At 64.5% G+C, this 11,279-nt stretch overlaps 2 protein-coding genes and 1 pseudogene across 3 annotated transcripts; all 3 read right to left on the bottom strand.

Annotated features, from left to right (window-relative positions):
* Positions 1-23: 23 nt before the first annotated feature.
* Positions 24-4,772, bottom strand: LOC146764835 (DNA-directed RNA polymerase II subunit RPB7). The gene is made up of 8 exons (XM_085563704.1): positions 4,746-4,772; positions 4,480-4,589; positions 3,339-3,498; positions 2,498-2,548; positions 2,141-2,206; positions 1,413-1,484; positions 736-769; positions 24-198 (listed from the first exon to the last, which is right to left on the bottom strand). The coding sequence occupies exons 1-8, from the start codon at positions 4,755-4,757 to the stop codon at positions 185-187; spliced, it is 519 nt and encodes a 172-aa protein (XP_085419830.1). The 5' UTR covers positions 4,758-4,772; the 3' UTR covers positions 24-184.
* Positions 4,773-5,772: 1,000 nt separating this feature from the next.
* On the bottom strand, positions 5,773-9,567 carry LOC146764834 (integrator complex subunit 5 pseudogene; annotated as a pseudogene).
* Positions 9,568-9,702: 135 nt separating this feature from the next.
* On the bottom strand, positions 9,703-11,157 carry C31H11orf98 (chromosome 31 C11orf98 homolog). Of its 2 annotated transcripts, XR_014950590.1 has the most exons (6): positions 10,949-11,157; positions 10,683-10,747; positions 10,234-10,305; positions 10,057-10,159; positions 9,895-9,914; positions 9,703-9,853 (listed from the first exon to the last, which is right to left on the bottom strand). XR_014950590.1 is itself a non-coding variant. In XM_077789595.2 (4 exons), the coding sequence occupies exons 1-4, from the start codon at positions 10,982-10,984 to the stop codon at positions 10,099-10,101; spliced, it is 234 nt and encodes a 77-aa protein (XP_077645721.1). In that variant the 5' UTR covers positions 10,985-11,157; the 3' UTR covers positions 9,703-10,098. The 2 variants fall into 2 exon arrangements, 1 of the variants encoding a protein (XP_077645721.1); XM_077789595.2 differs by having other exon boundaries at positions 9,703-10,159.
* Between the last annotated feature and the right edge of the window lie 122 nt (positions 11,158-11,279).

The following is an 11,279-nucleotide window of genomic DNA, read 5'->3' as shown; positions in this document are numbered from 1 at the left end:
AAAAAAGAGGAAAAGGTGGAAAATTGTGAAAAACGCTTTTATTGAGGGAAAACAGAGCCCCCCCATCTCTGGGGGAGGGGCCGGCTGCCAGAACCCCCCAAAATTGGGGATGGGGGGGGTGGGGCTCCCAAAATTTGGGAGAAGGGGGGGGAAATTGGGGAGGGGTCGCGGCTGCTCCTGGGGCTCAGCTGACCAGGCCTGGGGGGGGAGAGAAGGATGAGGGACCCCAAAATCCACCCCGAGACCCCCCAAAATCCTCCCGGGACCCTCCAAACCCCACCTGGGACTCCCAAAATTCCCCCAGGACCCCCCAAATCCACCCCGAGACCCCCCAAAATCCTCCCGGGACCCTCCAAACCCCACCCGGGACTCCCAAAATTCCCCCAGGACACCCCAAAATCCACCCCGAGACCCCCAAAATCCTCCCGGGACCCTCCAAAACCCACCCGGGACTCCCAAAATTCCCCCAGGACCCCCCAAAATCCACCCCGAGACTCCCCAAAATCCCCCCGGGACCCCCAAAATCCCCCCCAAATATCCCCAAAATCCTCCCAGGACCCTCCAAACCCCCCCGGGACTCCCAAATCCCCCCTGGGCTCCCCCAAATCCCCCCGGGACCCCCCAGAATCCCCCCGGGACCCCTCAAAATCCCCCCAGGACCCCCAAAATTCCCCCAAATCCCCCCAGGACCCCCAAAATTCCCCAAATTCCCCCCAAATCCCGGCCCCGCCTTACCCAGGTAATCGTCCATCAAGGAGCCAATGGCGAACTGGGGGGAGGGGAAGGATCAGGGGAGGGGGAGGGGCTGACCTGGACCCCCCCCCCCGGAGCTGGGACCCCCCCAAAATTTGGGATGTCCCCCCCCATTTGAGAATTCCCTCTGAAATTTTGGGATTTCCCCCCCAAATTTGAGAATTTCCCCCCAAATTTTAGGGATTTTCCCCCAAATGTTGAGATTTTCCCCCAAATATTTGGTTCCCCCCTGAATTTTTGGATTTCCCCCCTGAATTTCGAGCATTTCCCCCCAGATTTTGGGATTTTGCCCCCAAATGTTGGGAATTTCCCCCAAATTTGGGAATATCTCCCTGGATTTGTGGATTCTCCCCCCGTGCCAAGATTTGAGGATTTCCCCACCAAAAATCCCAACATTTCCCCGCAGAATTTTGGGATTTTCCCCCAAATCCCAGAATTTCCCACCAAGTCCCAGGATTCCCCCAAAATTTTGGGATTTACTCCCCGAATTTCACCATTCCCGCCCAATTTCAGGATTTTCCCCCCAAATTTTTGGGTTTTCCCCCCTGAATTTTGGGAATTTTCCTCCCAGAATTTCAGCATTTCCCCCAAAATGTCAGGATTTGCCCCCAGATTTTGGGATTTTGCCCGAAAGGCCGGGATTTCCCCCCAAATCTCACGATGTCGTTCTTGTCCACGCGCGTCCCCACGATCTTCAGGCGGATCTCGTCGTCCTGCTGGATCACGATGTCCTGGGGGAGCGACAGTGGGGACCCCAAAATCCCCCCAAAATCCCCCCGGGACCCCCAAAAATCCCCCCGGGACCCTCCAAACCCCCCTGGGACTCCCAAATCCCCCCAGGAACCCCCCAAATCCCCCCGGGACCCCCCAGAATCCCCCCGGGACCCCTCAAAATCCCCCCAGGACCCCCAAAATCCCCCCAAAATCCCCCCGGGAACCCCAAAATCTCCCCGGGACCCCAAAATCCCCCCAAAACCCCCCCAGGACCCCCAAAAATCCCCCTGGGACCCCCTGAATCCTCCCAGGACCCCAAAATCCCCCCAGGACCCCCAAAAATCCCCCCGGGACCCCCAAAAATCCCCCCGGGACCCCCCAAATCCCCCCGGGACCCCCAAAATTCCCCCCGGGACCCCCAAAAATCCCCCCGGGACCCCCGAAATCCCCCCGGGACCCCCCAAATTCTCCCCAGGACCCCCCAAATTCCCCCCAGGACCCCCGAAATTCCCCCCAAGACCCCCTCAGGACCCCAAATTACTCCAAAATCCCCCCAGGATCCCCCCCAAATTCCCCCCAGGACACCCAAAGTCCCCCCAAAACCCCCAAGGACCCCCCCAAGACCCCCAAATTTCCCTCAGGACCCCCCAAAATCCCCCAAACCCCCCCTCACCTCGTCCACGGTTTTGTAGCAGGGGGGGTTGGAGTTGGGGTCGAATTCCATCTCGGAGGGGATGGACTGGGGGGACAGGGGGGCAGATTTGGGGTCCCCGGGGCGAAATTTGGGGTCCCCTGGGGCAGATTTGGGGTCCCCAAGGGGATTTGGGGCAGATTTGGGGTCCCCAAAGTTAAATTTGGGTGGGAAATGGTGGGGGGGGGGGGGGTTGAGGGGTCAGGGAGAGCCCCAAGGGGCATTTTTGGGGTCCCCTCCCCCTTTTTGGCCATTTTTGGGGTCCCCTCCCCCCTTTTGGCCATTTTTGGGGTCCCCTCCCCCCTTTTGGCCATTTTTGGGGTCCCCTCCCCCTCTCACGTGGCGGGAGATGAAGCAGGACATCGGCCCGATCTCGGTGAACAGCCCCACCTGGGGACGGGAAAACGGGGCAAAAATGGGCAAAAATGGGCAAAAGTGGAGAAAAATGGGGAAAAGTGGGAAAAATTGGGCAGAAACAGGGAAAAGTGGGGGAAAAAGGGATAAAAACAGGGCAAAAATGGGCAAAGTGGGGAAAAAAGGGGGAAAAAGGGGCAAAAAACGGGGAAAAAACAAGGCAAAAATGGGGAAAAATGGGGGAAAAAGAGAAAATGGGGAAAATGGGGAAAAAGGGAGAAAAATTGGGAAAAATGGCGAAAATGGGGAAAAAATGGGGCAAAAATCAGGGCAAAAATGGGGAAAAGGGGGCAAAAATGGGGTAAAGATGGAGAAAAATGAAAAAATTGGCAAAAATTGATAAAAATGGATAAAAGTGGGAGAAAAATGGGATGAAGATGGATAAAAAGGAATAAAATGGGCAAAAATGGATAAAAATTGATAAAAAGGGATAAAATGGGCAAAAACAAATAAAAATGGATAACAATGGATAAAAGTGGGAGAAAAATGGGATGAAGATGGATAAAAAGGAAGGAATGAAATGGGCAAAAATGGATAAAAAGGGATAAATTGGGCAAACAGGGATTAAAATGGATAAAAATGGATAAAAATGGATTCAAACGGGGCAGAACCGGGAGAAAAAGGCCCAGAAAGGGACCAAAAAAACCAGAAATTAATAAAAATGAGACAGAAAACGACAGAAGGAGAGGCCGGGCCTTGCCGGCCTGGGTGACCCCCGCGTGACCCCTGACCCCCGCGTGACCCCTGACCCCCGGTGACCCCTGACCTTGTTGACCTGGGTGACCACGGCGTCCACCACCTCGCCCTTGAAGGGCCGGAAGACGATGGCCTTGTAGCGCACGGGGTAGAGCACGAAGCCGCGGCCCGGCTGGATCACCCCCGCGCCCACGTTGTCGATGGTGGTCACCGCGATAACGAACCCGTACCTGTAATTAACAACCGTTAATTAATGAATTAGTGCTCATCGGGGGATTTATCACTGATTTATGGGGGTTTATTGGGATTTATCATTGATTTATTGGGGTTTATTGGGGTTTATCGGGGTCTGGATCACCCCCGCGCCCACGTTGTCGATGGTGGTGACGGCGATAACGAACCCGTATCTGTAATTAAATCATTAATAATTAATGAATTGGTGCTCATTGGGGGATTTATCACTGATTTATGGGGGTTTATTGGGATTTATCATTGATTTATTGGGGTTTATTGGGATTTATCATTGATTTATTGGGGTTTATTGGGGTTTATCGGGGTCTGGATCACCCCCGCGCCCACGTTGTCGATGGTGGTCACCGCGATAACGAACCCGTATCTGTAATTAAATCATCGATAATTAATTAGTGTTCATTGGGGGATTTATTGTGGTTTTATTGGGGGTTATCATTGATTTATTGGGGTTTTATTGGGATTTATCATTGATTTATTTGGGTTCATTGGGGTCTGGATCAGCCCAGCTCCCACACTGTCCATCGTGCTGACAGCAATCACAAATCCGTACCTAGAATTAATTATTTGTAATTAATTACTGTTAATTGTATGATTTAATAATAATTTATGGGGTTTTATTGGGATTTATCATTGATTTATTGGGGTTTATTGGGGTCTGGACCACCCCGGTGCCGACAGCGAAGCTGCCCCTGAGAAACGGGGTTAAGGTCAGTTAATTAATTTTATTTTGATTGATTGATTGCGATTTATTGGGATTTATTTGGGGTTTGTTGGGCGTTTTTCCTGGGGCCGTTTTTGGGGATTTCGGTGCCGTTTTTGGGGATGTTTGTGCCGTTTTTGCGGATTTTTGTGCCGTTTTTGGGGATTTTTGTGCCGTTTTTGGGGATTTTTGTGCCGTTTTGCGGATTTCGGTGCCGGTTCCAGTACTCCCGCCCCGGTTCCCCCGGTCCCGCGCTCACTTGCCGGTGCAGGTCCCCTCCACCTCGGTGAAAAGCTTCTGCTTGACGGTGTTGAGCAGGTTGGGCCCGAAGTAGCGCGGGTGCAGGAGGATCTCGTGCTCCAGGGAGATCTGCGGGCACCGGCCGTTACCGGGAGTTACCGGGAGCCACCGGGAGTTACCGGAAGTTACCGGGACCGCCCCGGGAACCACCGGGAGGACACCGGGACCCCCCCGGCCTGACACGTGACCCCCGGTGCCGCCCACGTGACCCCCGGTGCCGCTCACGTGGTAAAACATCCTCGGGGCCGCCGCCGCCGCCGCCGGAAGTGACGCGTTCCCGCCGCCGCCGCCGCGCTCGGCGCTGATTGGCCGAGGACGAGCGAGGCCACGCCCACCGAGCCGAAGGTGGCGCTCGGAGAAGGGGGCGGGGTTACGGCCCGAGCAAGGGCGGTGATTGGCTGGTGTGGGGCGGTGGGAGGGGACAGAGCGGTGATTGACAGGGCGGGGGAACAGGAGCGCCCCGGGACCCCCAAATTCCCCCCGGGACCCCCAAATCAGCCCCAGGACCCCTAAAACAGCCCTGGGACCCCCCGAAACTCCCCCAGGGACCCTCGGGACCCCCCAAAAACGCCCATGACCCCACCAGGACCCTCGAGACCTCCCAAAATCCCCCACGGACCTCCCAAAACTCCCCCCAAGGACCCCCAAACCCCCCTTTGGACACCCCCAAAACCCCCTTTGCATGCCCCAAAGGACCTCCTGGACACCCCCAAATCCTCCAACGCACCCCTGAAACCCCCAAAACCCCCTGTGGACACCCCCAGACCGTCCCCAGAACCCCCCAGACCCCCTTTGAAGAGCCCCAGACCCTCCAAACCCCCTGTGGACACCCCCAGAACCCCCCAGACCCCCTGTGGACACCCCTAGACCCTCCAACCCCCTTCTGGACACCCCCAGACCGTCCCCAGAACCCCCCACACCCACTTTGAACAGCCCCAGACCCCCTGTGGACACCCCCAGACCCTCCAAACCCCCTTCTGGACACCCCCAGACCCTCCAAACCCCCTGTGGACACCCCCAGACCGTCCCCAGAACCCCCCAGACCCCCTGTGGACACCCCCAGACCCTCCAACCCCCTTCTGGACACCCCCAGACCCTCCCCAGAACCCCCCAAACCCCTTCTGGACACCCCCAGACCCTCCAAACCCCCTTTGAACAGCCCCAGACCCCTTGTGGACACCCCCAGACCCTCCAAACCCCCTCTGAACACCCCCAGACCCTCCAAACCCCCAAAATTCCAGACCCTTCTCTCCCTTGCGCTTCCTTTATTTTACAAACTCCAACTCTCGGCGCCGGCCGCCCCCCGGAGCCGCCCCGGGAGCCCCTCCCGGAGCGTCCCCGGCGCCGCGGCCCGCTCAGGGGTAGAAGCGGGCGGCCATGCGGCCCAGGCGGTGGATGTTGCGGTGCAGCACGCTGTGCAGCACGGCCAGGTGCTTGCCCAGGTCGGCGTCGCGGCCGAAGTCGCGGCGGAAGGCGCCGAGGCGGGGCTGGAAGGTGAACTTCTGTGGCAGCGGGCTGTTGTCGCGCAGGTAGCCCCAGACGCTGAGCAGCAGCAGGTGCACCTCGAAGGGCGCCAGCTCGGGGAACAGCTCGTGCATGTTGCCCAGCACGGGCGGCAGCAGCGAGCCCTCGGCCAGCAGCGCCACGAGCGCGCAGGACGCCCGCAGGTGCCAGGGCGAGGCGGCGGTGCTGCCGGCGCGGCACGCGTCCCAGTGCGCCACCAGCCCGGCCAGCAGCCCCCGCAGCAGCACGGAGCAGTAGCACAGCGCCGGCCGGCCGCCGGCCACCAGCCGCAGCAGCGGGAACAGCAGCGGCTGCCGGCGGAAGCGGCGCAGGATGCGCAGGTCCCGCTCCACCGTGGCGCGGGCCAGCTCCTCGGGCGGCCAGGCCAGCTCGGCGCCCGCCGCCTCGGGGCACACGGCCTCCACCAGCGCCGCCGCCACCGCCTTGGCGGCCTCGGCGCCCACGGCGGCGCCGCGGCAGCAGCGCAGCAGCAGGCTGAGGAAAGCCTGCGTGTTGCGGCTCAGCTCCTCGGCGCCGCGCCGCGCGCCGCCGCCCGCCGCCCTGCGCCCGCGCCCGATCACGCCGCCGTGGAACACCGACCACACGCCGCCCGCCGCGCTGGGGCCGCCCGCGAGGCGCCGGTTGTCGTCCAGCAGCGAGGCCGGCGCGGCTCCCGGGGCGGCGGCGGCGGCGGCCTCGCCGCGCCCGTCCGGCTCGGCCTCGCCGAAGAGCTCGGCGTCGCGGCCGCCCAGCGCCGCCTCCACCAGCTGCGCCAGCACGGCCTTGGCGGCGGCGGGGCTCACGGCGCTCAGCCGCGCCAGCAGCCGCGCGCCCGGCGCCGGCGCGGCCGCGTCGCCCCGGCGCAGCCCGGCGAAGAAGCGGCGCACGGCGGCGCGCACGGCCGGCAGCAGGTGCGCCGGCGGCAGCGCCCGCGGCAGCGGGCAGGCGGCCAGCAGCCGGCACGCCGCCTCGGCCACCTCGGGCCGCGGGTGCAGCAGCAGCTGCGCCAGGTCGGGCAGGTGCCGCGCCAGCGCCGCGCCCAGCGCCGGCTCGCCCGGCTCGCCCTCGGGCTCGCGGGGCTGCAGCAGCAGCGCCAGGTTGCGCAGCAGCTGCGCCAGCTGCGGCTCGGGCAGGCGGCCCGCGTGGATCTGCGCCACGGCGGCGGCCACGGCGGCGGGCAGCGGGTCGGGCAGCACGGCGCGCAGCCCGGCGCGCAGCTGCGGCGCCAGCGCCAGCTCCTCGGGCGTGCGAGCCAGCGCCAGCAGGAAGAAGAGCGCCTCGGCCGCGCCGTGCGGAGCCGAGTGCACCGCCAGCAGCGCCAGCAGCTGCTGCTGCCACAGCCCGCGCCGCCGCTCCAGCCGCAGCGCGTCCTGGCACAGCTCCCGCACGTGCGGCCGCAGCGCCTCCAGGAACGGCACCGGACGGGCGGCGGCCTCGGCGGGCCCGGCGCCGCCGCGCCCGTGCACCAGCTTCTGCAGGTGCAGCAGCAGCAGCTGCAGCAGGCGCTCGCAGGCCTCGCGCACGCCCTCGCGCAGCGCCGGCCCCGGCGCGGCGATGACCGAGGCCGGCGCGGCCGTGGCCAGCAGGAACCGCAGCGTCCGCAGCGCGCCGGCCGAGGCGTGGCACAGCAGGTGCACCGCCACGCCCGCCGTGGCCTCCAGCTCGTCGCGGGGCAGCGCCGAGAAGTGCTGGTGCAGCTGGTTGAGCACCGGCGGCTGCAGCGCGTCCACCAGCTCGGCCGACACCGTGGCCAGCAGCGCCGGCGACAGCAGCGCCAGCTGCAGCAGGAAGGGCACCGTGGCCTTGTGGTGCTCGCGCGCCGAGCCCAGGCTCTCGCGGAACATCCGCAGCAGCTCCTGCTTGATGCTGCCGGCGTGCCGCGACGCCAGGTGCCCCAGGATGCCCACCACCGAGGCCATCTTGGGCGCCCGCTTGTCGCCGAGCGCCGCCGCCTCGCCGCCGCCGCCGCCGTGGGCGCAGAAGTCCTTGAGGCCGCAGGACAGCACGCGGCTGATGATGGTGGCGGGGAAGGAGGAGCCCACGTGCGCCACCACCCAGTCGAAGTGCGGCGAGTGCTGCACCGAGGTGTCCAGCAGCGCGTCCACGCAGGCGTCGGGGCAGCTGCCGGCCATGGCGGCCAGGCACTGGCTGTAGATGTCCAGCAGCGCGCGCGTGGCCGGGCACGCCATCCACAGCTGCAGCAGCTCGTTGAGGCTGGCGGCGGGCGGCACGCCGGGCCGGCCCGCGTACTTGCTGCTCAGCTGCCCCATCAGCTCGCTGGCCCAGGCCGCCACGCCGGGCGCCCAGGCCCGCGGGTTGGCCGCCACCAGCTCGGCCAGCGCCCGCCGCGCCTCCTGCAGCGCCTCGGCGCCCGGCGAGGCGGCGGCGGCGGCGCCGGCCTCGCGCTGCAGCAGGTGCGCGCACACCTGCTCGTCGAAGAGCCCGCGCAGGTGCTGCAGCGCCGCGTGGCGCGCCGGCGGCAGGCAGCGCAGCAGCCGCAGCGCGCAGCGGGCGTGCGCCGCCGGCGACAGCGGCGTGCCCTGCGCCGGGTCCAGCCCGCTCAGGAACGCCTTCACCTCCTGCGAGAGCTCCTGCGCGCTGCGGCGGGGAACGGGGGAAACGGGGGAAATGGGGGGGAAAAGGGGGGAAAATTGGGGGAGGAATGGGGAGTAAATGGGGGGAAATGGGGAGAAATGGGGGAGGAATGGCGGGAAATGAGAAATGGGGGGGAAATGGGGAGAAATGGGGGGAAATGGGGGAGGAATGGGGAGAAATGGGGGGAGATGGGGGGAAACGAGGAGAAAATGGGGGGAAATGGGAAGAAATGGGGGGAAACAGGTGGGAAAATGGGGGGAAAGGGGGGAGGAATGGGGGGAAATGGGGAGAAATGGGGGAAAATGGGGGGAAAATGGGGAGACAATGGGGGAAAATGGGGGAAAATGGGGGGAAACGGGGAGGAATGGGGGGAAAGGGGGGAAATGGGGGGGAAATGGGGGAGAAATGGGGGGGAAATGGGTTAATAAGGGATAGAGAAGAGTAACACGGGGTTAATAAGGGATAGGAAGGAGGAAACAGGGAAATGGGGAAAAATGGGGAAAAAATGGGTTAATAAGAGATAGGGAGGGGGGAAACGGGGTAAAATGGGGAAATTTGGGTTAGAAAAGGGATAGGGAGGGGTGAAATGGGGAAAAATGGGGTACAAATTGGGTGAAATGGGGAAAAATGGGGTTTAAAAGGGTTAAAGAGGAGTTAAAAAGGGATAAGGGGAGGGAAATGGAGCAAAGCGGTAAAATGGGGAAACGAGGGGTAAAATGGGGGTTAGGGAGGGGGAAAATGGGGAAAAATGGGGTTAGAAAAGGGAAAATGAGAAGAAAAATGGGGAAAATTTGGATTAAAAAAGGGGATGGGAGGCCCGGGGGGATCCGGTGCCGGTCCGGGGGGTCCCTCCCGGGGGGGGCTCCCGGGGCCCTCCCGCCCCTCCCCGGGGCTCCCGGTACCTGAGCGGGGCCCGGGCGCCGCCGGGGGGGTCGCACAGCGCCGACATGGCGAGCGCGGCGGGGCCGGGCGGCTGCGCGTGCGCGGGGCGCGCCCCCGCCGGAAGCGGCCGCCCCGCCGGTGCCACCGCGAAAAGGGTCCGGCGCCCCGGCCGCGGGACGGACGGACACGCGAGGGACGGACGGACAGAGCGAGCGGGCGCCTTTATTGGGGACAGGGGGACACGGATCGGGGTCACCGCGACCGGAGCTGGGCCGGGGGCTGGGGAAACTGAGGCAGGACCGGGGAAACTGAGGCAGGAAAGGGGAAACTGAGGCAGGACCGGGGAAACTGAGGCAGGGATTGGGGAAACTGAGGCAGGACCGGGGAAACTGAGGCAGGAAAGGGGAAACTGAGGCAGGGATTGGGGAAACTGAGGCAGGACCGGGGAAACTGAGGCAGGATTGGGGAAACTGAGGCAGGAAAGGGGAAACTGAGGCAGGATTGGGGAAACTGAGGCAGGACCGGGGAAACTGAGGCAGAGATTGGGGAAACTGAGGCAGGGACTGGTGTCCCCGGTGTCCCAGGTCCGTCCCCGGTGTCACGGCTCCATCTCCGCCGTTCCTCCGTCTCCGTCCCGGTCTCGGCGCGGCCGCCGGGCGCTGGGGGCACCGGGAGGGCTCAGGGCGGCTCCGGTGCCGCCCCCGGTGCCCCCCGGTGCCCCTCCCCCGCTCACCCCCGCCGCAGCCGCTTCAGCTCCTTCCGCTGCCGCTTCCCCCACACCGGGGCCGCCGCCGCCGCCGCCGCCCTGCACCGGAGAGAGCCCCGGGAGCCCCCGGTCACACCGGGACCCGCCCGGTCACACCGGGACCCGCCCCCGGTCACACCGGGACCCGCCCCCGGTCACACCGGGACCCGCCCGGTCACACCGGAACCCGCCCCGGTCACACCGGGACCCGCCCGGTCACACCGGGACCGGTCCGGTCACACCGGAACCCGCCCGGTCACACCGGGACCGGTCCGGTCACACCGGGACCCGCCCCGGTCACACCGGGACCCGCCCGGTCACACCGGGACCGGTCCGGTCACACCGGGACCCGCCCCCGGTCACACCGGGACCGGTCCGGTCACACCGGGACCCGCCCCGGTCACCGGACACCGGGAGGGGGGAGGGGCGCCGCTCACCGCCGCTTCTGCCGCCGGCCCCGCGCCCGCTCCCGCCGCCGCTTGAAGAGTTTCTTGCGCAGCTCCTGCGGGGCACGGCGGAATCACCGGGGCGCCCCCGGGGTTACCGGAGATCCCCCCCCGGTACCGGTTACCGGCAGCGCGTGAGGCTGGGGATTTCCGCTCCCCCCCCGCGCTCTGCCTCCCGCCGGGCCGCTCGTGAGGCCCCTCCCGCCCCCCCCGGTGTCCCCCCGGTTCCCCCCGGTGCCCCCGGAGCCCCCCGGGACCGTTCGGGGCCGGTTGATTTTCCCGCCGATCCCCATCGCCGCCGCCACTTCCGGTACGGCCGCGCTTCCGGTCTCAAACCCCGCCCCCTCCTTCGCCCCACCCCACAAATCTCATTGGCTCGCGCGCGCGCGAGGGCGGCGGCGGGTTCTGATTGGCTGCGCTGCCGAGAGCCCCGCCCATATTCTAATCCCCCCTCAGGCCACCGCCTCTATCTTTTCTGCTTTATTCTCATTGGTTGGCGCGCGCGCGCCGGCGGCTTTTATTGGCGGACGTCTCCGAGGCCCCGCCCACGCGGGCTCGGTATAAAGCGCCGCCGCCGCCCCGGCCGCT

The sequence above is a fragment of the Lonchura striata genome, chromosome 31 (genome assembly GCF_050655825.1).
Source record: "Lonchura striata isolate lonStrDom1 chromosome 31, ASM5065582v1, whole genome shotgun sequence".
NCBI classification, from domain to species: Eukaryota; Metazoa; Chordata; class Aves; order Passeriformes; family Estrildidae; genus Lonchura; species Lonchura striata.
Note: the sequence above shows the minus strand (reverse complement) of the source record. Positions and strands in the feature narration are given on the sequence as shown.